The sequence below is a fragment of the Cheilinus undulatus genome, linkage group 9, assembly GCF_018320785.1.
Source record: "Cheilinus undulatus linkage group 9, ASM1832078v1, whole genome shotgun sequence".
Lineage (NCBI taxonomy): Eukaryota > Metazoa > Chordata > Actinopteri > Labriformes > Labridae > Cheilinus > Cheilinus undulatus.
In genome coordinates, this window is record NC_054873.1 from 38,492,869 (window position 1) to 38,520,867 (window position 27,999).

Sequence of the window (27,999 nt, forward strand, 5' to 3'; positions counted from 1 at the left end):
TATGCTTTTTAATTGATGAAATATACTTGAACAACCCTTTTAATGCTACCTTGTTGACCATGAGATCATGGAGGAGGATGTCAACAGAACGCCTGCTCAGAGTTCATTCCTTATATAAAATGTAAAACAATGAAAGACAGTCTTTTGACACAGTAATGGACAGGATTAACAAATAGGTGGACTGGACACAGGAGAAGACAACTTGATCATCCGATGGTCTTATGTTAGAAATTATTAAATGTTTGTGAAAAGACTGTTTCTATGTGTATGCCAACTGCTTTATTGTTAAAGTGCATACAGTATGCATTGTATGTCTGTTTGTATGCATGTGGGAGCATGAAATCCTTTAGGAGTTCTGAGTGTGTATGTGTGTGTGCATGTAGGTGTGTGTGTTAGGGTACAAAGAACTTCAATAAATATAAAAGTCAGACACATTTCATCATAAAGAAATAGTTTGGTCAAAGAAGAGAGGGGAAAATGTAGACAAGTGTGTCTCAGGCAATTTTGGGTGAGGTGTGTTGTGTGTTTACAATATTTAACACCTTCTAATACTTCTCGTTAGTCCAGAAACACACACAAACACCCAAGTAGAGCCTTGAAAAGACAAGAGGCACAAAAACTGTTTTTACCTCCAAGAGGCACAGTTCCATCATGTCAAGCAGACTTGATTTAAAACAGTCTGACGTCTGCCAGAACAGTTCATGAGTCCATGAAATTCCACACCTTTCTTGATGCTTTCAACACAAGTTGTCCTTTTAATAATGTCCAAGCTCAGGAGGTGAACCCAGTTTTCCAGTAACAGCTTTAGTCCATGTCAAACTGTGGGGTTTTTGCCCATTGTCTGCTGTTGCTGCTGCTGGAGGTACGTGGGTCGCTTGATGCGGGGTTTCCTGCGCTTGGGTTTGCTCTTGGTCTTTGTCAGTTGCACCACAAAAAAGGATAGGACCACCATCGCACCCAGGAAGGCAAACACAGGAATGGTCTGGCCCACTTCTTGGTTATAGCGGCCAGGCATTATACCTGTAGTGGAAAGAGCAAGGGCTTTCTTAGAAATCAACAGCATTCTTACATACAGTAGTCAATACTTTCATACCGACATATAAGATAACATATACTGCCTCATGCTACAGTCCAAGCATTTGGAACAAATTCGGTATTTTGCATAGGTCACATTTGTGAAAAAGAATTAACTATGTGTCTAACTTTAAACTATGGGGAAATTAAACCCTTGTCATGTACAGTCAGTGAGTTAGTTGTTTTAGAGATATCCAAGTTGGCATAAAAAAAAAAAAAAAAAAAAAGAAAAAAGAAAAAAATGAAGTGAAATGACAACTGTTTACAGACAAATCTTTCTCTATCTTTCAATGTCTCATATTATTTCCACCATAAAAGATACATATTTTAATGACATTCAATGGCACTGTTTTGTACAGAAAAATAAAATATGTATCTATTGCCATTACTTAGGGTAAATAATTTTAAATAATGCATTACCTCCAGGGATATCCCAGGCCCCACTCTCCCCAGGTGACAGAGGTCTGACTTGAGGGCGGTAAGCTCTTACATTAGGTAGAGCCACTTTGTCCAGATCTACTGAGAGAAGCTTCTGGTGCTTCCACAAGTTACTAGAAGTAAGAGACAAAAAAAGAGAGTCAGTGTCAAGAAAGAAATGGAAACACAGTGAATATATACTGATCTTGTGTTGTGTCTCTATATTCTGTTTTAAAACTGAAGTCATGTTTGCAACTTTTGTTTTGCTTAAGAACAACTCTGTTGCAGGATTAAAATGAAACTGGCAACCAGAGTTGGGCCTGGGAAACAAAACAAACCCCGGTGGGGAAAGTTTTTGTTTGGTATGTAATGGTCAAACAGGCCATCACAGAGGAGAAATTTTGACAACAGCTAGAACCCTTAGCAGTTCTATGCCTAAACACCCATGGTAAGGGCCACAGCTGAAGAACATTTATAAACTAGTGGTGAAAAAATGCATGTCTTTACAATAGCAAAACAGGCTCAGCTTTCTGAAACAAGCAGAGGTAATGACATGTTTTTCACCATGTACAGCTAATAGCTGAAATACCAATGACTTTAAATGTGAAAATGCAGTATTAAAATCATGCAAAAGACTACCTAACCACATGATAATCAAACTAATTCTAGAGCTGAAATTTTAGTAACTTTTTATACCTGTGTCATTTTTCAAAAACCTGTAAAACAGGCAGCTTCATTAAATTATAACTGGTGATATGGATTGATTTTCAACGGCATAGTAACAGAGGTACTGTTATTATTTCTCTGTGCTACTTAGCCTTGCCAGAAAAAAAGACAAGAGTCTTGTGTGCAAAGGTGGCTGAGATGAGACAGAACAGGTGAGGCTTGTTATAAATCATGCATAGGTTGCATCTTTGCCAGTATACAAAGAAACTGAAATTAACCTGGAGTTGCTCTTTGTCAACATTCCAAGTTGTTCCTGAGGACTGATCTAAAGAATCACTATGTCAGTGAATTTTTTTGCCCACCCGCTGGGAGACATGACTCTTCCTTTTCACAGGGCTGTGACTGAGGTGTAAGTCACTGAAATTGGAACTGTGGCAATGTGCACAGAAGAGTAACTACAACAATTTCTTTCAGACATGCTGAGAAACACAACACCTGGGAAGTTAGCAGAAAACAATAGCATGGGAAAACCACACACAAAAAGCTGAAACTCATTCCATTAGAAGATGAACAAAAATATCTGTCAGAATACTCCATATAGAAATTTTGGGATTTCAAGGGATAATTATGCATCAGTGCCATTCAGAATAAAATTTTATCCAACCTACCTTGGTGCTGTCTCATTGACTGGCTGTGGCTTTGCCCAAGACAGGTGAGGGCAGGCTGGCAGTGGGCGGGGCTTGGGGTCTCCCAGGTGAGCCTCCAGAACCTTTGAGTAGCGGTAAAGATGATTGCCTGAAAAATTGGAAAGAATTGTGAGCTGTGCTTGTCCCTACAGGGTTCAGTGGCAGCAGCCAAACCCAGATAACCATAAATGAGAAGCATGACAGGCCATGGACATGTTGCAAGCTGACAGGGCTTACGAAAACAAAGTTCCTTTTTCTTACCCTAAAAACTCAACTTAAGTAAACAAACTCACAACAGTTGGTGAGTTGTATTTGGAATGTACTTAGGATTAATAATCCAGTGCTGCCCCACAAGGGGGAACTGGCTGCACTGTTTTGTAGCAGAGTACCTCATTTTAGTGACCATATATTGATTGATGTCTGATGGCACATACAGAGGCGTTTGGCACGCCGATGGTCACAATGGAGAGAGAATATTGTATTCTAATGTCAGTTTTTTTTTCAGATACCGTGCAGCCTTCATCTCCACCATGTTTGGGTACAGTAATCTTTCCGAGTGTAGTGTAGCCCAGCCTCTTCTCTCCTCTTTCTAACATATTCATTTTGGTTATGAGGACTGGTCGGGTAACACCATGTAGTCTGACAAGCCTGTCAGTGAAGCCGCAGCATGAATCTCTGCCTTTGTGTTCGCCTAATCTGACAAGAGTGACCACCGTAACAGAAAAAAGTTGTCCTGATGCTGGACTTCAAAGAAAAGCACTCTTGTTCTCCACTCAAATACTGTAGAGAACATGCAAATTTCAAACAGGACGTTCAGACCTGGTGCATTATTGCTATGAGGGGATAGAGCTAAACACTGTACTTTGTTTTCATCCATTAATTATTCTTATTAGTTATATAACTGCACTTTGCTTTCTCACCTTCTAGTCTTTGTGGCAGTGGGCGCTCTGTGCCCGTGGGCGGTGTGACCCTGCTGTGGGAGTGGCTAAGGCTGGGAGGGGTCATACTGTAGGAAGTGTACTGAAGGAGAGCATCTAACAGCCAGAAACAGTCTGAGGAAAAAATACAATGTAATCAGCTGTGCCTTTTGTTAGGTGTAAAAACTGAAATATACAAACACACACATCAGCATGTGCTGAGAGAGGCTACCTTTCTGTCTGTGGCTGTCATCAATACAGTTAGAGTCACCATACAGTGCAATACGACCTCCTCCATCTGATGGTGTTTGGTACAGTCCCAGGATGGGGACTCCCTCCACCACTGCTGTCTCCTGCTTTAGCACTTCTAGACCTGTGGAAAGAATGGAAAAACACTTAGTTGTTGCATCAGAACTACAGATGTACAGATTAAAAAGTTTCCTCTTGGCCAGCAATGTGCTGCACTGAACTGGGTCAATAATTTACCTTGGTCCTTTAGGTTCTTGGCAATCACTATTCCATCCTCTGGGAAACGGGCAATGCTGCAGCCTGAGGCATAATACACTGAGACAGAGAGCAAACAAGAGAGGAAGAAAACTCTTTAACTGTATTTTCTACACTGTATATAACACATTGACTATTTCTATAGTATATAGTTAAACTAGATGAGCTGTACTTTCATGGCTTTTCTGATAACTCTGAGTTTTTACATTCATGCATTCACACACTTCTGAGGGACACAAGGCAGGAGCTAGTGACCAAACTCCCACCTTTTGAACTGAGAGAGAACTGACTCTGTCTCTTATCAAAAGCCACCCTGAAAAGGTAATGAGAGTAAAAGTGAATATGCATCTTACTGTCATGTTCAGCAAGGCTGAAGTCTCCCTCATATAGCCCATCACTGAAAGCCATTCCCCAAACTGAGATTAGGTCGTTCAAAGCTGGAACATTAGCACCCCCTGTGTCTGGCATCCACCACTGCCTGCAAGACAGAGAGATAATCATACATGGGATTAAAATCCAAAGAGGGCAGTTACAGTAAAATAAGGAACCACATGAAATCAAATCAGTCCAAAATAATAAAAACAATAATGACATTTTTTATGATCATGATGATTACTATCATTATAAACAGACTTCAACAAAGTCCTGATCAAAAACTCCAGCTGCCTTAAAAAGTGCAATCTAGAATCATAATCAAGCAATAATATAAATCAACAATATCTATGAATAAAGGAATAAAAATAAAATGAAATAACAAGAGTAACATGACCCCTAATGCATCTGTAGAAGAGCTCCAGATCAAGTTATGCACTGTTGATTTGTCAAATCAACAGTGCTGATAATGATAATTTTTTAAAAAAGCAATGAAAGAACTAATTTTATAAAGATGACATATCCAGTTCACAATAACTTAAATACTCTTCAATATATAATACAACATATATTAACTATATGACAGACCTTTAATCCTTCACATTTGTTGCAACAATTTCAGAAGGGTTTAAATAGAACAACACAGAGTGATGAGTAATTTTTAGCTCTGCATGTGGCATAAACAGAGTAAACACCATAGGGAAAGGGCTGGGATGAAAATGTGATACAGCAGGCTGTTAACTGCACAATACAGAACAGTGTGCTCTGCTATCATTACAACACTGGCAAAAGCAGGAGGTTAAGGTTATTGCTATGTGATCTTTGAATTATCTCATCATAAGGAAAGAGAAAGAGAAAAGATGTTTATTTTAAATGAATAAGTGCTATGTGATGTAAAATAAGAGTGATTACAGTGACTTCTTTAGGGCACTGATCAAGTATAAACCTATGTGCCTTGTTTTTTGAGTGTGTTTTTCATCACCTTTAAGGCTTTAGTCACTTCTAGCATAAAAAAGGCCTGCCCAGAGAAAGGGCCCTCCCTAGTTGTAATTTACTGATATTATTAATGCATGTGTATGTGATCCGTAGCACTGGCACTAATATCCTAGCCAACAGTTATTCATTTTGGAGCTGAAAGATATATTGAACAATTATTGGGTTCTGATATTGAAATTATTTGTGCCTACTTTTTTAATCCCTTTAACCCCCCCCCCGATTACCATTATTGTTTATCACTTTAAATCAATTTTGCAAATTTTTGCCATTTTAATCATTTATCCTCACCCTTTTTTGCCACTCTCTTCCCCCACTTTTGCCCATTTCTGCTACCTTACATTTTATTTCACCTACCTTTTCTGCTCATTTTTGCCACTTTCTGCCTTTGTTGCCTCTGTTGACCCATTTTTGCCAATTCTCACCCCTTTTCACCTCACTCCTCATCCATTTTTGCCAATTCCAATTGCATTTCACAATTCATTATGCCCATTTTTGCTACTTTCTATCTGTTGTTGTCTCTGTTGACACATTTTTGCCACTTTGATCACATTTTTGCCATTTTTAACAGATTTCTGCTAATATCAAAATCCTATACTATCTTTTCCAGCCATTTTTGCCATTCCCAGCTGACTTTAATTCTGTTTTAGAAAAAGGATTTACATTTTTAAGAAGGACGTATATTATGGCATAAATATATTAAGATATATTTGTCGCTTTGATAAGAGAGGTTATTTTTCAGGTAAAAAATAAATATGGTTATCACAGCTCTACTTCACAATGGGTCATGATTTTGCTGACCTTCATGCACCCAAAAAGGCTTTCCCCTCTATCCCCCCTTAACTGACAGCCTTAAACATAACACCTGCTTTTCAGATATCAAACTTAGTCGTAATGGCAGGAGTTTGACTCTACAGAGCAAATTTTTATTTTCTAAAATATTTCTATTTTATATTGCATCGCTGTTGTAAGATCAGATGTTCTAACAGAAGGAGTAGCATGGGGAAATTAGTAATTCAGAATTTAGGTGAGAAATTAATGACACAAGATTACTGTACAGAAGGCTTTATCTTACATATCAATAACTCTTTTTTTCACTTTTTATCAAAGAGAGGGGATAATATTTTTCCAACTTCACAATCTTTTGTAAAATGTTTAAAAAGTTAGGATCCTATTATCTACATCCTATATCATGTACACTTCAGATCTAATGGTCTTCACATTAAAGTGATTATGCTTTGATAATAACAATCATCAGAGGTAATGAGTCTGACAAAGTTAAATACCTGGTGTTTTCATCATAGAACTTGACTTTTCTCATGACCGAGGTGTTGTACCAATCGCTAAAGACAATAAGAGACAGGCCGTTGTCAATATCTCTCCTCAGTTTGGTAATCTCTTCGGGGAAATACTCCTCTTCACTGTCCACCATTAGCAAAGTGCCTAAAGAAACAAAACAATCCATTAGTTTGTTTGCGCTCAATCAGAGGCTAACAGCTTTCTGAACTTAGAGCCAAGTTAAGCTACTTAAGTTCTAGTCTTCTTATTCTTTGGCTTTGTGTTCTTACCATACTGGCTGGCATCAAAGCAGGTGATGGGTGCTCCAAGCACTTCAACAAAGTATCCCATACTCCTCAGGTGCTGGTACATGTCCCTGAAGTTAGTGTGAATGTGATCTCCATTCCTAGAAACACAAAATCGCATTTTAATCTAAAAAGTAGAAGTAAAAAAGGCCTTAGTGCCAAAGCTAATAGGTAAATATCAGCAGACACACCAGTCCAGTGGGTCGTTTTTCATGCGCAGGTTATCCCTGGGAAAGTAGCCTGGTGGGTAGCGCAGGTTGTGGTACTGGTCCCATAGCACCCTCTTACTGCGCGGGGGAGTCGGTACAATCTTCACTTTGATGGGTAGTTTGACTGTGGAGGTCAGCTCACCACCCACCTCAGACTGTACGGGGTGAAACAAATGAAGAAGCTACATGAGTCATAAATAGAAGAGATTAATAAATACATATGTTAGATTCTCTACAACTATGTTTCTGAAAAGGGGTATCTTGGTCCAACAAGGTAGATGAAAATAGTTAATTTCATAGCTGAAAAATTACAACTAAAAAATTGGATTACAAGTTGCTCTTAGGATAATGCAATTATTAGTTAACCACTGTGCAAACTCTGGGACATCAACTCCTCAATAGTCCAAGTTTCAATGCTGGTCAATAAGCAATGATGATTGAAAAAACAATTACGAGGATACAAAGTGAAAGATATCAGCCATACAAACTAGCTAGACAGTCTTCTGCAACTAGTAAGCTACCATGATGTTTTACTTTGTTAACAATTTCAAATAAAAGTGATGAAGGGATTTATGAAAATATCTGACTTAAGGTAAAGGATCAGCGGTTAAAAGACTGATCTTAAATAACAGACCAAAATAGTTGTCTAAAACTCACTGGATGAGAAACTGAAACAGCAACCTATGAATAAGTAATTTACATTTAAAGTAGTTATTATAAGATAAGGCCTATACATTTGTAAAGGTCAAAAAAATCAAAGAGCGTTAATTAATATCCACTTCAGTCACTATCTAGTGTAACTAAACAAGTATAATCAATGCAAGCAAATGTAGGATAAATAAACTGAGACGTTAGGTTCGCATCCTAATAAAAAGGGTAAAAATCACTGCTTAAGCTGCTCAGAAGACTGAGTTGAGGTGTTGATGCAGCCACTCACATCATTCTCTGCAGGAGAAGCCACTGTAACCATCACATGACCTTGAGCAATCCCTTCCCATGATGCTGCCTTCTTGGCCACAGAGATGGACACCGCCAGGTAGCCTGCCCATGGCCAGAGCACTGGTGAGTAAGAGACAGCCACATCAATGTGGTCCCCGTTCTGGGGGAGGTAGGGCTGCCAGATGGGCTGAGGGGAGAGAGAAACCTTTAGGAAACTGAGGTCATCACAATGCAAAACTGGGTCACTAAAAGATAAAACCCGCCCTTATCTATCCTCTCAAAACATCAAGAATATTCATAATATTGTATAGTAAATACATTTTTACAAAGCAAGAGAATGAAAAGAGTGAAATCTTGAACATGCACCTTGTCAACAATCCTGCCAGTGACACCCATTCCATTAAGAATGGTTACATTGACAATCGTGGGCATTCCTCCATAGTAGATGGGCTGAGAGCAGTAAGGCCACATGTAGGGACACTCCGTAAGGTCGATGTAGCTGGGAGAGAGACTGGTCAGAGACAAGGAAAAGTAAGGCATATGTTTAATTCAGTTATTACATGTCAAAATTACTTTCAGAACCAAAAAAGGTTTCTGTCTGAGACAAATCATAAGGATTATGGAGTGTTATAAAGAACTGTAGGAAAACATAGTTGAAATGATCTCACTTATGTGATTATTTTTGACATATGCAGCCCATGATAGCACTGGAATCAAACTATGTATTTTGTGTAATGTTAATTAATTACACTCACTGTTCTTGTGATTGTTCGAGATATTTTTTACTTATAGGAGCCAGACTGGGCATGCATTTAGGAAGTGTCTAATACTCAACAAGTGCTTCTTAAATTTATCTATTTCTTTTTAAGATAACCTCAATTCTGCCAGATTGAGTCTTTCCTATTCCTCCTCTAGAGAAGGCTGCTAAAGGGCAGCACTACTCAGTTTGAGTACTGTGCAGCACAATATTTATGAACCCTGTAAGCTAAGAAACAAACTTGGCATCAGTACTTATTCAGCAGCATGCTGTTGGAACTAGCGTGTACCTGGCCTGTGGTCTGTAACTGTTGAGGATCTGGTAGGCCCTGATCAGATCGAGCTTCCCATGGCCCTGCTCAAACATGTTGACTCCTGGCAGCCTGCGGGCCGAGGCGATCAAAGCCTGCTTCATTGAGGCCGGGTTCACCAACTCTCTGTTCAGGACAGTGCTGGAGGACAGAGGAGGACAGGATGGGTTAGTTTGTGTCTCTCAGTCTGATGGTGTCACATTCCACAGTTTTTTTTATTTAGAACTGGCTATGGAGACAGAAGAGGGATGGGCTGGTGACTGTGGGTGTGTGTGTCACACTCCTGGGAGAAGGGAAAGTCGCCTGATGTCAACAAGGGTGGTATGATGTTTAACACTGCAACACAAGCTCACAAAAAGGCCTCAGTTACAGCATGAAGGCTCTTAGCGTATTAGACAGGATATTGACAGACTGGGAATAATACCCTACATTAATCTGTGACACACCTGCTTTCTCTGGGACACGTTTCCCTTCCCTGTTCATGTAGGATTACAGCACAAGAGACAATTATATCCTATCAAGGCTTGAATAATCCACATGAATCCTCTGATGTCAACTTTCTCTGGTGACCAGCTGTTACAGCACCCTCACTATGATGCCTTTACTTCAACTGAGGTCATTTTAGCATCCAGAGCAGAGCCTCAGAGGACTTTACAATTCATCTGAAACTCCTTCTTAAGTTGACTCAGTCGGACCCACGCCTTTACAAATCAACAGAGCACATTTGCTAGAATACAAGTCATACAAAAAAATCCAAAACATCTGTTGTTTTCAAATGTAAACCTTAAGAAACTCATAAGAATGTAGTGAGCCTCATTTTATTCTTAATTTTTGGTCCACTGCACTTTGAAAAGCAAACATCTCTTTACATCCATACAATGTGGGTCTTTTCAGGTTAAAACTATATGGTTGCAGTTCGGTGGTCAATGACAAATATAAAATCTTTTAAAAAGAGAAATGCATGCACCTGCATCTGCTCGCTACTTGCATCTTATCAGTCTTTTAGCTATTTTAAACAGGTCTATTGCATAACTGCACCACAAGAAAGACAAAACAACCACAAAATTGACTTTCAGCATTAAGCTCAAGCATTAAGCATAAATTACTAGTGCTTGCTGTTCATGATTGCTGCTTTTGTCTGGTTTAAATCATTCATTGTTGATGCATATGAGGTGGGGGGCTGCTATGAAATGAGAAATTCTTATGTGGACCTAGGCTTGCTTTCTAGTTCTGCAAAGCTTGGAACTGTGATTTTATTGACTGAAAAAATGTTATAAATTCAATCACCAATACAGGCTTCAATTAGGTACACAGCTTAAAGATGAATTGATCAATTGACAGAAATCAACTAACACTAATTTAAAAAATCTTGTTAAATTGTACCCATTAGGAATATATATTAAATTTTTAGCAAAGGGTGAAAAACCCTTTCACCTCATGGTTAATAGTCCAGAACTGACCTGGCCAGAAGAGTCACTGCTCCAGCCACCACAGGGGATGCCACACTTGTGCCAGAGAGAGAGCGACATCCTTCCTTCATCCCTGATCCCCGGACGCCAGAGCCGTATGTGACGATGTCAGGCTTCACCCTGCCGTAGCCCCCTGGAAGCTCCTACACATACAGGAAAAAAATGATGAGCCTACAGCAAACACCGACTGTCCTTTGAACTAAATTGTGCTATTGTTTTGAAATGAAATCTTTCAATACTTGAGCAATCAAACTACCTGTTAGATGTGGACGTAAAATATTAGGTCTCACACTGTTAGAAACACTTGGAGTTTATTATAGTAAATGCGACAATGATAGGCCAATGTGTAGTAGAGACAAAAAAAGAAGGTTAAAATCAAAAAATAAAAATAACAGGAATGCAGAGAAGTTAAAAGGTAAAAAGTAATGTTAATATAAAATGCACTTTAAATTTATTCTGGTTTAAGGCCTGAGTATGTGAGTTTGGCCTCTTCATGGCTGGCTGACAGTGACTAGGAGGGAAGAGACTGATTTGAGAAAGGAACCTTTATCAGATGTCTGCTTTGGGCTGTGACTGATAAAAGAAAGTGTGTGTGAGTGTCTGTGTGTGTCAGTGTGTGAAAAGGTTGATTGGATGTGGATGAAGGGTCAGGAGCTGACATTATGGTTGAATAGCTCCTGTAGAAGAGGGTAGGACTCTGGAGTAGATGTCTGCACTAAAACTGATCAAAGATACGGTGTGTGCCTGTGCAGGAACAAACGTGTGTTGCTGGAGTTACTCACCCACGTGGTCATGCCTCTTGAGGAAAACCGAGCAATGTTGTCCTCAAAGTCGATCCCTCCAACCCCGATCACGTCCATCTGGTCTGCTGGGTTGTTCAGAGTGCTGGGAGAGAGGGGCTTACTTTACGGCATTTGCAAGACTTAAAAGGGACACTTCACAATTTTATTTCAGCTCTCCACCATGGCAAACAAAAAAACACAAAATGTGTCTGTTGTTCATGTTTTATACTTTAAATTATTTTCGTTTGACATGAATCAGAAGAATTGGGGACAGGAATTAATTTGAAAAATTAAAACCAAAACGGGAAAGAGGAAGCTAAATGACTCAATTACTTCAGTATTTTTTTTTTCAAACTTAACTGTTTATATGAAAATAAATAAAGTGATCCAAAATAATGTATTTATTTATGCATTTACTTAGAATATATTTCTGAATGCTTGCAAGCTACATTCGACAGAAATACTCAAAGAATAAATGTAAAAGCTATCTTTTTGTCTAGTCTGATGGTGCAGATTCAAGTGCCACAATTAGGAGAGTGCACAGTCTTTGATGCAAAAGAATCAGTTAGCCTGACCCTAAAAACTTGACTCCTGTCTGGGGGCATTTTATTTTTGTTAATAATTCTGTAAATAATAAATAGAGCAACTTTAATAGCTAAATGTAGTATCCTTTTAGGGAAATATAATACTTCAGTCTTTTTAAATTAAAGTGAACCATGGTTGACGGCATCCATATGTTATTTTATCTGGAGTGTAAAACATAACAAACTGTGTAAAAATGGCTCAGGCCATAGTAGTGTTGGGAGATGGCTGGATGCATTGTGCATTGATCTGAGATTAAATTTCTATACAGATTTTCAGTAAATACAGAATATATGTAAGTACAAGTATTTTTGGAGAGGATTTTACTGAAACCTTTTTTCCTAATGTGCACCAAAAATATAAAAATTATGCATACCTAAATATCTTGATTTATCATGTCTTCATAGAGCAAAATATATTGAACAAACATGTTTTACTTTGTATTCTGTCAAGAAACAAAACTATTTTTCTCCTTTTATTAAGCTTTATGGCTAAATGACTTGCATTACCTTTAAACATAGTTTGTACCTCATCTAGAAATAGGGAGCATTTGAGTTTAGCAGAAATGATAGTGATGATATTTGTGAAGTTCATAGGATTGCAGATTAAAATTAATGTCTCCCAAAAGCTTGCAACTCATTAAAAACATCATATAACCAACTAACACCTGGACAATGACTGTAAAAAATAAATCTTTTTTGTTTGTTTTTGGAGTTTTTTAATCATATGTCTATTTGAAAGTTGGAGTGATAAACATACCCATACAGTGGTCCATCATTGCCAATAGCAGAAACCATGATCACCCTGTTGGCAGTGAGCTCCCAAACCTGTGAATCAAACATCAAATTCAACTGATTTGTTATAACGAAAAGAAAACTTTGCCAGAGGGTTATATTTGATTGATAGATATACATTTCTTGAGTCTGATTTAAATATAGTCACACTAAGACCATACAAGTGGCTCTGGTAGGCTTCAGACATTTGCAAAGAAGGCTTTTAGCAGCATCAATCTTGTCGTCACTTCTTTATGCCTTAACACATAGCTGCCTCTAAATAATCGACAAAAACATTTGTTCATAAGATGAGCCCTACTCATCATAGTTTTCACTGGATCCGCACCTGTTTTGTCATCACATAACATCACAGCCACTTAATTGTAAATTAAAGGTAAGCAAGTTTTATTAACAAGGATAAAGCCAAATCAAATAGCAGGAGGAAATTAGAAGTTCCCAGAATGATGTAGTGGCTCAGTTTTTCTGCCAGCATGGTTGTTAACACTTAACATCCTCGGTATGAAATGTTTATTGTTCAATAGCATTAAAATGTTTTTTTGACGCCACAGTGTTTACGCAAACAAAAAAAATAGATCTGACTTACTGCTGGCCTTCCTGGGAACTTTTTTAACATGGATGGTGATTCCAGACAACAATGAAAACATCTGAAACCAGTTGTCTTTAATTTTGCCATATTTAAATCAAAGTTGGCAAAATGATGCTGAGTGACTGTATCTCTTTTTCAGCCTTGTCCATGATGAGATTAGCCGATGTCTTACCTTATCAACAAAAGGATGGTCCATGAAGTCTGGCCCCCCAATACTGAGGTTGAGAACATCAATCTTTTTCAGGATGGCATAGTTGAAGGCATCTAAGAACCACGAGGTGTATGATACCTGAGAGTGTGGAAAGACAAATATGTTAAATAATAAACTAGTTTCAAACAGATTATGAAGCTTTTTGGTCTAGAAGGATTACTTCATTTAGACAGTTTCTGTTTTTTTGGGGAGTCAGAGGCTTTGACTACTAGTCATTTAGCAGTACCAGAGAATTTAAAAACAATCTGAAGCAGCAATATTTAAGCCTTTTTTAGTCTGGCATAAAGGACAACGGCAGTGTTAATGGCTGAAAGGCATAACAGCAGAAAGGCATGATGGTTGAAAAGCATGTAACAATGGAGCAGTCTAACAGTGGAGTGGTATTATAGAACTCTTGCTGAGTCTCTATTGCTCTATCTCTATGTCAAAGGGCTACTTACACTGCCTTATGATAAAACAAAATGAAGAGTTTTAGTTTTACCGAAACATTAAACTATCATTCATATTCAATCTGAGGTCTGATGAGAGGATTGAAATTACTGCTTCAATTACATATTTGATAGAATCAATGGAATGACGAGAGTGTACAGCATGTTTACCTGGTTGTTGGTAAACACTCTGAAGATGTGCAGCTCTGAGTCAGGGGCAAAGCCCTGACACTCTCTCATACTGGCAATCACTCCTGCTACAAATGTCCCATGACCAAGACCTGAAAGACAAGGTACGAGATGTATTATCTAATCATCCTTATCTTGCAATATAATCTAACCTTGTGATAATGATTCTGTTGATCATTGCTGATTTTTGTAATGTGAATCATCAAAATCATTTTGCTCAACCTCCTCACCATCGTCTAGTGTCTTCTCATTCGTCCAGTTCGTTCTCTCCTTGACATTCTTAAAATGAGGGTGCTTCTCACTAAGGCCTGTATCAAACACCGCCACCTTCACACCAGAACCTGAGGATAAATGTGGTTTGTTTATAAAAACCAAATGGCTTGGCACCAAACGTGACTCAAGCAGTCATGAGTGCCAGAAAAGAAACACACAAATACAGAAGATCAATAAAGGTATTCTCCTGTGTTTTATTTCATGCTAAGAAAAAAATAATTAATTGCTGTTTAATTATGAGGACATTTTATTGTATAGGGTTGTTTACTTCCTCACTCTCTTGGCCCACCATATGACAAGTCAAAGGGCAAACCTGTGTGTCCCATCTGCCATAAAACATCTGCCTGCAGGATCTGGGCAACATGTCGGGGAATTGCTCGCAGCAGTCGCCGGCTGGAGTGCCGACCGGTGGCATGCCAGAACCCTGAGCCCAGTGAGAGGCTTGTCCGTCGAAAAGGCCGGGATGACTGCCAAGATTGCCATTTTTGAGTCCCACGGGTGGTGTTACAGGGTGCAGCAGGCTCAGGCGCTATGGAAACAAAACATGCAAATGTAAGGGTTATGATCAAGTCTTCAACACATTGTATTCAGGTGACTTGAGGTTTAAACTCTTAACTTATGGCCCTCTAGCTGTTATAAAACGAAATTTTAATGGGACATAAATTAATAGTTTCATTTGCAAGGTCACTAAACAATGACTACATGCTGTTACTGTTTTCTACCACTTTAGCTCCCTTTCAGACAACACAATCTTTTTAACCTAATCATCATCTTTCTGCTCCTTCTATCTTTTCTTCTGCATCCATCTTCATTATTCAATAAAACTGTGATTTGAGAAGATCCAACAGCTTTGAATAGAACATAGAGGACACACAAGGTCATTGGCAAACAGCAGCATAGCCCTGTGATATTTTCATACGTTAAAGTAGGAATAAAAAACCAGGGTGAAGTCTTCTATCATTCCAACTCATTAGTTAGCTCTTTATGTGGCAATTTCATGTATTCACATAAAGATATGTGAAACAAAAATGCAGTCAATGTTGAGTCACTGTAACATGTTTCACTATATACCCAGGTTCAGAGCTAATCAAGAGAAAATGACCATACCCAGAGACTGATTAAAGACAGACACTTTCATCCACTGATTGCTTCAGTTTGCTTGAATTAAATTCAGTACACACACTGCAAATCATTTCTAGCATAGACTAATGCTCTCTAGAGCATTCAGAATAAATTCACATACTTCAGTTAATGGATAAACCATTTGGTCACTTAGTGAGTTAAACATGGCATGACTTGCTCTCCAGCATTTCTATTAACCTCCCCGGAGTGCACATTTCAGCTCTTCAGAACTCAGAAACCAACCATATGGCACCGGCAAGACTGGGATTCTTTGCAATTATGACCATGAAGCAGATATCTCTTTAGCTCAAATACTGGGATTTTAAATGTTTATGCAGTTTTTAAGAATCAAAAGGTTAAAGACACTAAATCCCCTCATTTATCAAACAATCTGAAAACATAAAAGGTATAATATACTCCACAATGTGTAGTGTCTGACATCCTATGCACATGGCCTCCATATTGACACTGCATGTACATGAAGGCTTGGGCACACTTAAGTCTTTCATCCAGTGCCAGGCACAGCACCCCCGCCCCCACCGGAGCAGGAGAGCCCCACCACACTGACTGACCCATGGGCTCCCTCCCAGGGTAAGCAAACACAGACATTCTCTGTCCTTCCTCCCATCCCCCTACACTAAACACACCCTGTCCAGCATCTGCATCCCTAAGCTGGCCTGAATTTCACATTAAGATACACAATCCCTTCTTACTCCTTAAACACAGTACAGAGAGAAATTCATCCTCTGACTCAACAAACAAAGAGACTAACAAACAGCTTTCTGTATCTTCACAGAGTTTTATATTTCTTGGGCAGACTTGCCAACTCTAGATGCACTGTGATCTTTTTTACACAAGAACCATGTCTTTTCGAACTTACAGGGAACATATTTTAGCACACGGAACACTTTGCGCTGAGGTGTCACCCTCTTGATGTAGGGGTGGTCCTCTAAGGTCTTCAGGCTGCTGGGTGAAGGTTGACTGATGTGGACTAGCTCAAAGTCACTGGGGAAGTCGGATGCTGGGTTTTCTCTAGGAACGATGTGCCACTCCAGTGCCCCATCCCTGTTGTTTCGCAAGGCGCTGCTGATGTATAGGCTGCGAGCTTTTGCTGAGAAATACCCCGTAAATCCTACAATGTACTCTGTGGAAACAGAAAAGGGAGAGGTTAACATTTAAGTAAACTGTCTTGACTGGGTTTGTACTCATAAGTTCTATATATTTAGGGCAGCCTGTTTTATTGGAGCCATGATTCAACAAGTTCTCTCACTTAATCACACATCAATACCGTTGAAGATTGTTTAAGCAATTCACTGGAGAAGACTTCCCAAAAGCATGCAGCACAGTACTCTTTGAATCAATATAGTATTACACTGTAGGGAGTCGACAAACTGTTCAAGCAAGGTTGTATGCAGATGATGTCACATCAGAGCAAAGAACTCCAGATGTGGCTCAGGATGCCATTTCTGCAGAGAAGCCTTATCAAAACGCCAAAGTTTGTGCTGTTCATAGCTGTGCCAAGCATTCAAATTGTGACCAAAAAACACTTGTCTGTCTTGATGGTAGTGACATACCCAGACAAAAAGTTTAAAAATCTCCTGGCGGCAGAGATGGATTAAAAGCCTACAGCCTGGATGAGCAGTGTCAGACAATGCTTGTGTTTGGTAAACAAAGCGGCCAGGTTTGGTTCAATACAGTTTGTCCCGTTTTGTCAAGGTAAGCCCTAACCTTTCATTTGTTTTCACAGCTGATGTCGATCCGGCCTCACTCATTGCGATGGTAAATCCATCTTTTTTAAAGATCGGGATCATTTGGCTTAGCTCAGTTATAAGAACTAGTCTTTTGGCCTCCTTTTTAAATATGTATTAAACATTTTCTATTTCCACTGATTCCTAACTGGTTCTTCACTTTGTGTTCCCTTATTTGACATTTCAGTGTCATCTGGATCACATGACATACAACTTATTAGTTGTATAATATGAATTTTTATCCACGCCGATGAAATCGGCAGGGGGTTATGTAAAGGGTTCCGTATCTTTGTTTGTTTCTTTGTTTGTGTGTGTACAAGATTACTCAAGAACGGAAAGTCGGATCTTCACCAAACTTTCAGGGAATATTGGGATAGTGACAGGGAAGAATTGATTAGATTTTGGTGATGATCCACACACCCGTTTGGTTTTTCTCTGACTTCAAAATTTTGAACACCATAGTAATCAATGGGAGCGTAAGTTCCTCGGTGGCACTGCTTAGGCCTGGGTCTGCCGCCTCAGACGGCCATTCTAGTTAATTCTGTCTTTAAACAGATGATTGATTATTAAATCTATTCCCGCATCCTGCTGATTTTTGATTATTAAATCTATTTTAACTAGGGCTGTTAACGTCAACACTTTCAAACAATTTCAAATTAAAAAGTTGGTGAATGTAAGTTTAGATGAAAGACATTAACACTGAAAAGAGATCAAGCCTTGGCCATCAAGCTACACTGACGGAGTGCAGCAGGCCTGGATTTGTCAACAAAACAACAAGAACTAAGCAAACTAATGCAATCCCTAAATGGGTCGCAAAACACAGCAGACCATCACCATCGTGAAAGACAATGGGCTTCAAGGCAGGTTATAATGTAAAGAAAAATAAAAAAATTCCAGTTTGTTTGATGTTTCTTCATTCAAAAACCATACTTGTACTTCTTTTATCTCAAAGCAAAATGCAAGTAAATAGTAGTATTTTAAATGTATGATTAATCATGATAAATCACAGCGTATTTATGTGATACATTTATTTTTATCAGTTACCAGCCATAGTTCAGACACTCAGTTGCTTTCTGATTATAAACTCTTTAAACATTCAGCTGATTTGCTCTCTAAATTGAAAAAAATTGTTAAAAGTTGGTCATTTCTATGGTTATGGGCTTTTTTTAGATGTTGAATTGGGCAGTATATTATTCTGTAGCTTGACACTAATATTGGGCTGTACTGCAGCCGGTTAAGGCCAGCCACACACTAGACGATTTTTAAATCTGAAACGATTTTTAAAATGTGGGAGACCACAGACATGGGAACAATTTCAAACGATTTTTAATCTTTAATCCTCTGAATGCACACACAAGACAAGTCAGCCAGATTGTCAGATCATTGGTGACTACACACCTGCAGACCTGCCAGCGACCTCGGTGGTCATGTGACTTCAGAAAAAACAAACAAACACCGATGTCTGTTGATACCCTCTTGCTGTCCTTCCACAACAGGCTTGTCCTGGCATGCATTACAGGTGCAGCAAAAATCATAAAACAAGGGAAAGACTAAGGATGAAAATCCTGGCTAGAATGAAGCTACAGTTGTGTTTATGGTTGTGAGTGGTCAAATTATGCATGATCCAGCTGGTGACGCTACCCTGTCTGCTCGCTGTCATTGGTTGCTGTGGGTACTCCGTCAGAGATCACTTTGACCTAGAATCGTAAATATCAAACGTGTTTGATATTTACAATTTGGGGTTTGAGAGGATACAACACGATTTGGAGTAGTAAAATAATCGTGTTGACACCACACACATGCAGATTATTTAGACAAATAGCCTAATCATTTGCGACAGGCTTCACTCGGGATACGCCCCCCCCCCCCCCCAATCATCAGGGGAGACAAACCTTGCCTAAAATCGGGCTTAAAATCCTGTAGTGTGTGGCCGACCTAAGAGGTTGCTTTAAGACTGCATTTGCAAGATGTTTCATGAGTTCAAAAAGGCTGCCAGATAGTTAATAATTATGTTTATGAGGACAGCTGTGCATACCTTATCAGTTATTATTTCAGTATTTACTGTGCAACATTTGGTTATTATTTATATTTGTTTGCTATGACACATTTCTTGTATTCATAATGGAGTATTTGAGACACAAAGCTTTAAATTGAATTTGAGATTGGCAGAGAGAGCAAGAGAGAGTGAGGACAATTATGGGATAGTTGAATCCTCATGATAAATATGGAATATATGCATGAGTCGCAGCAGCACTGTCACTGAGCAATTTTACTTGTTTCAAAACATTGCATCTGAAGAACTAGGCATTTATTGTCGACACAAATCAAAAGCGCACACTCAACCCGCCAATTTATTGTTGTTTTCTTAGCTGCAGTATTATGTGATATACTGACAAGCTTAAGCTGGCTAGTTCACTCCTTCTAGTATAACTGGCATGATGGTTGTGAGAACAAGGGTTCTATTACAGTATTATAGTAAATGGAAAAAAAAATTATGTAATTTGTCAAATTTCAACGAATAATTTTAAAAAATCATCATGAAAACAATGCCACCCTTCACATCACTGTCTGCTCAGTTGAATGCATACTGTGCTGTGGCAAGTATTGTGGAAATGACCAACATATCCTGCATGGTGCAAGGCTGAGTACTTCTTGTTGAGTTTAAGTTTGGAGTTAATGTTTAATACAAAACTACCAAAAGCTTTGATGGGTCTAATCTAGGGCCAGACGATTTATCGAGTATACTCGAAACTGGTCCAGTGTTCATCAGCACAGATAACGGACTAATGGAATCAAAGCTGTGAGCCTGAATGGTGGACTAGACTGCAGGGTTTTGGCCATCAGCTGCATGCAGGATTGGTGAGTTCTGTGTAGGTTTGCCTCACCCTTAAAGAGGAAATAATTTTATAATCAGCAACAGTATACATAACAGAAAACATTTCAGAACTTTCCATACGCTATAAATGACTGAGTATTTCATGATTTATGTATTTTTTATTTATTTGTTAAAGACTGAATGAAGTCCTTTGCAAAATAAAACACTGTGCTAAATTTGACTTTATATTGATTAATACCCTTTCAGTCTATTTTAATCGCCAAACTAGTGTCACTTAAGGCTGAATTAAACATTATACAGCTACTTGGAGGACATTTCAAAATATCAGGATACATATTGTGTATCGGGATATAGCAAAAATACATTGCGGTATAAATTTTAGGCCATATTTCCCAGCCATAGTCTAATCCTTATAAAAGCTTTGTGTATGATGATAGATCAAGTCTGATACCACTGAGGCAGCAAGTATTAAAATGGGGCGAACATGATGTTAAAGCAACTGAACGGGGACAATAGCTACAACTGTGATTTCTCATAAATATCAGTTGAAATACAACTATTACCAGTAAACAATACCAATAAATGTGGTAATAATAATAAATTTTCATCCAGTAAGTCTTGTACATTTTAAAATAGAGGATTGTTAGCAAACTCTTAAAGACTGTAAAAAAACATAAAGAGGTATCTGAAGAATTCCATCTTACCATGTTCTACCACCTTGGAGGAGAATTCAAGTTTGAGTGTTAACTGAGAGGAGCAGTTGGAGCCAGATGACAAAGGAAGAGGTTCTTGGCTGGAGGCCGAGTCAGAGGCAGAGCTAGATTTGGTTCCACCTGTTGGCTCCATGCCCACCAAAGGCAAGAAGCCCACCATCAACCCCAGTAGCATGGATGCCCACACAGGAAGCAGAAGCATTTTGAGTTGTGAAATAGCACAAACCATCAGTTTGACCAGGTCCTTCCAAACTCCAGCATCAGGTGTGCTGTTTCAGATATGGAATGAGCGGCTAAAGCCTGGTTCCGGGTCAGTGACAGAGCTTTTCAGGTCCAGAGCTCCAAAATTGAGTCCATACTGCAAACAGCCTGAGCAGCTAGATTAATTTCTTTCTGCGTTTCCTCTCCATGGTGATGGTCCAGAGCTGATGTTAGTGGCACTGCCAGAGTAGGAACATAGCCGCCATGTTGAAAACTGGTGGAAGTCGCTGATAGGAGCAGTGAATCAAAGGGAGGAGGGCAGAAGCAGTAATGGAAGAAGATGCTGATGCCAATTTACAGTTTGCAGTTATTCTTTTGTTGTAATCTGGAAGGAAAAGAGAAAAACAAGCAAAATTGTCAATCTTGACGATTACATCCAAAAATGAATGCATTGTCACGTAAAACATCTTATTACTGTTGCAATGCATACATCTACACCCAATCTATTTCCATCTTATTTAACCCCAAAAGTCAGACTGCAGGCTCCCTATTAAGGCTGTCAAAAAAACAACAATACTTTGAAACTTGTACTTTAATACCACATTATTAAATGATACTACCATTAAATATTATTTTTGATAGTATCAAAAGTACCAAAGCTTCAAAAAATAGATCAACAATCAGATTTTTCAACACAGGGCTGCAAAAATGAATGGCAGAGAGGTAGATCAACTGATCTTCTACCCGTTGCTGTGCAGCTGCAACATTATGTGACTGGGTTCAAGCTGAAAGATGAATGTAACACTTTCTAACAAGAGGCAAGCTAATAAGACATAACAAGTCCAACCCTGAAAGCAACATTGGTGGGGAAAGAAAACAGAAGTGTTTGTGGCAATATTTTATAAAAGACACAGATACAGAGGGAAATGTGACTGATTTGCAGAGGAAGTTAGCAAAATGTGCCTCAAAAGTTAAACCAAAGGGACAGAACACTATTAATCTTGGTAAACATCTGATGGACAGACACCAAGATCTCTTGACGTGAACGCAGCACATCATGTTGTTTTATTTTTTCCCGACTTAAAAAGAGATGCATGATACAGGATTTTTGGCTATATCTGATTTCCGGCATTAACAAATTAGTTTTAGCTGATAACAATATTGATACCAATATTTAAATGTAATTCAGACCTAAAACTTTGGTCCTTAAAACACACAGTTTAAAGTTACAGGATGAACAAATACACACATTTCAGCTAACATCTGTTCATACAGATATGCAGATCATATCATGTATCCCTACTTAAAACATTTTTGGGGGAAAAGCTAGAACAACATTAGCAATTATTTTGCCTCAGGGAATGGTTAAGGTTAGTTATCTAGCTCCATATGCTTTTGTGTTGGTTGACAATGTCACAGACGCTAGTGAAGTAAATCATGATGCATGTTGTGACAGCTGTGGTGTAAATGTGCAAATGAAGCCTAGTTGGGAGCTAACACACCAAACCTGAGGGGATGGGTGGGATAGAGGGCGGTTGCTGTCCGCTTCCACATGAGCTGTGGTGGCTTTGTGTTAGAAAGGCAAAACTCGCTCATCGACCCAGGATCATATTTCAGGGATGTAGCACATTTAAGGTTTAAGCAAGATTTCAAAAACATCACTGCAAATACCTGATCAATAGAAAATCTTAAACTGCTATGCTGCTCACTGTTATTTCGTTAATGAGAACTTTGGTTTTTATGAGTCCATCCAGCCTTTTCTGTGAATTAATCTAAAATATCTATTACTCTAAAAATCATTACATGTGCTCTACTGTGTTTACTAAAGAAAAAACTACTGGAGAGAAAATGATCTATTTTTATTATTCTTATCATTATTATAAAACAAGAAAGCTTTTACGAATAGTTTAAAATCTATTTTTATTAAAGTGTGGTATATATTCCAGTTTTATCAGAACTTGATGACATTTCTCCATTGAAAGAAGAACAAAGAACAGCAGTGAGTTGTTTTCTTTTCAAAAACGACAAAAGTTGTGTACTGACATGTCTATAGTAGGCATGGTTCGCATTATGCAGTTCTCTATGGATTCACTCCTCGGTAGCGGCTATGTAACGTTTTGTTGCTCTGATTGGCCCATAAAGGTGTGACAGACAGAACGTTCATCCAGTCACCCTCCGAGGATTTTTTAAAGGCTCTGCTCTTTCCCAAACACTGTGTATGAGAGGTTTTCCAGATGGATGTTTAAAACAAAACCATCTGGCGTGTCAGGTTAGGTGACAGTAAGGTAAAGTAAGTGTTTGCTAACTGCAATTATACCACTAACAAAAATGGGGAAGTAGCCAGTCTGGCATATGACAACACACTAAAGAAAAGTCTGCTCCAGATGCAGAGCAGCAAGAGCTCCATGATGCTTTGTTCCCCCGAGACCCGCTGCCCTTTTCTCTCTCTCTTTATCTCCGTGCGACACATTACTACTGCTACATTTTAAAGACTGTTCATGGATCTGTAGAAGCATAAAACATCAACAACTGCATACCTTTTGTGTTTGCATAAGCTAGTCTGTGATCCTTCACTGACAAACATTAGTAAGGGTTTAGCGCGAGTAACTACTGCGCCAGCGTTTTATTAAAACCAAAGTAACAGCACTCTTTATAAATCATAAATGAGATAAATTGCTCAAAAAATTATGCATTTTAATTTGCATTTTATGTTGTTTTTCATTTTTATTTTTTTGAATCAGGAGATTTTAGGTTGTTTTCTGTGTTGATTTTATTTTGCATGTATTTTTGTTTTCCACCTTTTGTCTCATGTTTAATTTATCACACAGGCTGTACCAACTATTACTGATAGTTCTAAATAACACTAGATGGAACAAAGAATTTATTGATTCAAACGTATGTTTCAAACATGTAACAAAGGCATTATCTGCACTAATGTTAGTAAAATGTAAATAATGATAACAACAACAACAACAATAATAATAATAAATAGGTAAGGGGCATCTAAAATTATAAATCTGGAACTTTTTTTAATTGATGAACCAACCCGTACCGAACTGTGACCCCAAAACCGAGGTATGAACCGAAACGTGATCTCTGTAAACCGTTACACCCCTACTTTCTATAATTTTTTTTCAACAGTTTAGCTGATTTAGCATTAGCCTTGCCTTCATTTTTATGGTATTACAGCAGTATATTATTTGCATGTGGGACTCGTTTAACCTGACATTCCAGATTAATTTTTTTCACCCATCCATCTGGTAAACCACTGATAGACAGCATTTGGGAAAGGGAAGAGCCTTTGAAAAAAAAAAAAACCTTGAAGGTTGACTGGATGAACGTTCTGTCTGTCACATCTTTACGGGCCAATCAGAGCAACAAAACACGTGACGTAGCCGCTACCGAGGAGTTAGCTCCATAGAGAACTGCATAACGCGAACCATGGTGACTGTAGACATATCAGTACACGACTATCATTTTTGAAAAGAAAATAACTCACTGCTGTTCTTTGTTCTTCTTTTAACGAAGAAATGTTGTCAAGTTCTGTTAAACTGGCGCTTTAGCAGCATCCACGCAAATGTCTTCTGCCATAATCGCACCGGCCTCTTGTTACTGCTTGCTTACGTCACTTGCTTACTCCACCGCGTCTCAAAAGTACTGCCCCTTGTCGCTAAATGGTCCTGTCACTTTCTAACCGGGCCGAAACAGTTCAGATGGGAGCTTTGCCAGACGGATTCACCAGTGAGAAACACTGAAACGGGTGTATCCATCTGCTTTGCAAGGTTAGCACTCCTTGCAAACCCCGTGTGTTGCGTCCATGTTGTTCATGCACTGCTTGCACTCCTAATGTCCTTTCCCTGGTGCTGCCATATTGATAGTGCTAACTTTCTCCTGCTGTGTGACCGTCACCTCTGCCAACCTCACTGGACAAAGGGTGCAACAGCATCATCAAGTGGACAGAAAAGCAACTGATGCTACTTATCCAGTATCATAGACTACAGTTCATATTAGAATTAAATTTTGTTAAAATCGATGATTGGCGGAAAATACGATATGATAAATCCCTGTGCAATGCTGTATCAATTTTTTCCCTCACCCCTAATGTATTCTGTTACCTTTCCTGCATCAGCACTGCAGGGTTTTTATGTAAAAAAAAGGCAAAATGATCCTTCTTCTAGGACTTTTTTTTTGCACAGTTATCAAAACTGGTATTTTTCACTCAATTTTGGCTTCATGACAACCTTACACTGTACAACTGCACTCTTCTTTTGAGGCCAGTGCTACTTCCTGGTCAGTAGACTCACTGTAACCTGCTTGTAGGGGAAACTCTCATCAGTTTTTTGCTACTGACACCCGTCCCTAATGGGGGAGATTGGTAGTTAAAAAGGACCACAATTTTCATTCTTATTCAGTAAACCAACATACTTTACAGCTGATATTTTGCCTGTAAGAATCACATCTGAAGTTTTCCCATCTGCCAAAACCTATAATGTAATTTTAAAGAAACTATCTGCCAATATCAACATCATGCCAATAATATCGGGGCATCAATATCAGCAAGGCTACCTCAGCTGACCTAAAAGAAGGAGATGCACAACTCCCACAGACAAGCTTGAATACACACGACACACACACACACACCCACACACACAATCCTCCCCTTGAGCAGCACCAAACAGATAAATTCTGGGCAGGTACAGGATCATTTCCCTTTGGCCCAAGGCATGGACAGTAACTAAATACACATCAGCTACTCACAAAACACAAAAGTACACACAAACACACATCAAGCTCAACACCAGAGCTCATGAGACTTAGGTCTAGCCCTGGTTACACAAGACAAACTCCCCTCACTCCCCTCAATACACTGTGGATCAGCTGCTCTGTAGCTACTTTGTTTTATTGCTGAAAATAGAGTGTGTGTACTGTGTGATGTTTTATAGCAGCTGAGTGAACAGCTTACAGCATGCACATGTTTGTGTGTGCATCTAAGGTCTGTTTCATCTAGGCAGGTATGACTTTATTGTCAGGCTGTCTTAACAAATCAAACACTCCCTTTATAGTGAGAAAACAAGTTAACCTACACCTTAAATATACAAGACGTAGGCCTTTGTTATCTTACAGTTAGTAAGCTAGTTGCTTGCTATGAAGATAGAGGCAATAACAACAATAACAGCAAGGCAGTGTTTAAAGAAGTCAAGGTTCTGTTAAATCCTGAGGAACAGCTGTGATGTATTCAATGAATGCTACTCAATTAGCAGTTTATCCACTTCTTAGTTTCTAAGAAAACACAAAAAAAATTCTTGTGTGCGCCACTATTCTTGTCCAGCTTTACAAAAAACTGCAGGCATGAGCATGAACAGGCAGCACAAAGGTAGATGGTGATAATTACAAGCCCTTGAATGGTCTGATCAGACAGGAGGGGGCTCAATCACAAGCTGTGACTTGGGGCAGAATCACTGCCTGAATAATTACAATAGAGTAAATGACTACTGGTTTAGACCAAGGGTTGTAAAAATAGCCCCGATGGTTAGGGCAGGGCTGTAAAAGGCAGGCTGGGACTACCTGAGTCAACATAGCACCACACCACAAAAACGGCATCAATCCTCGAGGCACGTAAAGATTAGTACCCCCACCAAAATAAGAGGAGAGAGCTAGAGAGCTATAGCGGTGATAGCGATCGACAGGTTGTGATAAAGGGCCTATAGTTGAGGGAATCCCCCTCAAGCAAGCGTTTAATGAAATCACACCATTACCCATGAACCATTCCTTCAACATATATAATAAATAGTGACACAAAACTGAATATTAATCTGAGGCAAAGATGTTTCATGCATATATAAACGTGTAAGAATTTGTCCTCGGGTCCTTGGGCTGCATTGCACACAATATTAAGATCACCTATGCTTATTTAATGATCTAACTTATTTAATTCTAACTATGGTAAACTCCCTTAGCAAATCTAACATGCTACAATTACGCACAAGTAAAAAGATGATAGATTGGAGGGTGTTTACAGTGTTTACTATTAGCTGAACAGGATTTTTTCAACATACTCGGGGAACATCAATAACAACTGGGGGGGTCTAAACATTATGATTTCATTGTTAGTCATTTATTTTAGTCAGAATCTAAATCCCACATTTAAATCTTCACAGGACACCAACAATAATAGCATGAGCTGTACAAGCTAAATATAAGTAACGACTAGCATAAACAATGCAGTCTGCAGCAGGCATGCTGAGATGAGGCTAACATTAGGGTTTCTTGGAAAATTAAAAACACTAAACATCAGTGTTTGAAAACAATGAAACGATCGTCGACGTCGAGGACAGTTCACTACTCTGTTAAATATTAGTTCTGTAAACAAAGACGTGTTATAATCGGTTTTCAGGCTCAACACTGTATCACATGTACGGCGTAAGCTAGCTAGCCTTGTACTATTTTACAGTATCTGCTGGTGGTTCGTGTGTTTAATGTACTCACCGACCTGAGCAATGTGTCGCCGGTCACAGTTGTATGTTAATGATGCGTACTGTCCGTATATTTACTTACTGTTAGCTACTCTGTTACGCTGGGTAGTTTAATATCTAACAAACAAAAGCTAGTCGCAAACTCACCAAACGCTATGGCAGACC

At 38.9% G+C, this 27,999-nt stretch overlaps 1 protein-coding gene across 2 annotated transcripts; it reads right to left on the reverse strand.

The window, feature by feature from the left end:
- Positions 1 to 27,997, reverse strand: mbtps1 (membrane-bound transcription factor peptidase, site 1). Of its 2 annotated transcripts, none has more exons than XM_041795998.1 (23): positions 27,852 to 27,997; positions 21,152 to 21,746; positions 16,744 to 17,007; positions 15,055 to 15,270; positions 14,699 to 14,809; positions 14,451 to 14,560; positions 13,813 to 13,929; positions 13,020 to 13,087; positions 11,679 to 11,781; positions 10,888 to 11,039; positions 9,407 to 9,568; positions 8,727 to 8,871; positions 8,359 to 8,547; positions 7,404 to 7,576; positions 7,198 to 7,313; positions 6,916 to 7,072; positions 4,618 to 4,742; positions 4,247 to 4,324; positions 3,993 to 4,133; positions 3,764 to 3,895; positions 2,826 to 2,952; positions 1,495 to 1,625; positions 1 to 1,020 (listed from the first exon to the last, which is right to left on the reverse strand). In XM_041795998.1, exons 2-23 carry the CDS (start codon positions 21,387 to 21,389, stop codon positions 815 to 817), a joined length of 3,261 nt encoding a protein of 1,086 aa, XP_041651932.1. In that variant the 5' UTR covers positions 21,390 to 21,746; positions 27,852 to 27,997; the 3' UTR covers positions 1 to 814. The 2 variants fall into 2 exon arrangements, with proteins under 2 accessions (XP_041651932.1, XP_041651931.1); XM_041795997.1 differs by having other exon boundaries at positions 27,848 to 27,997.
- Positions 27,998 to 27,999: the final 2 nt, after the last annotated feature.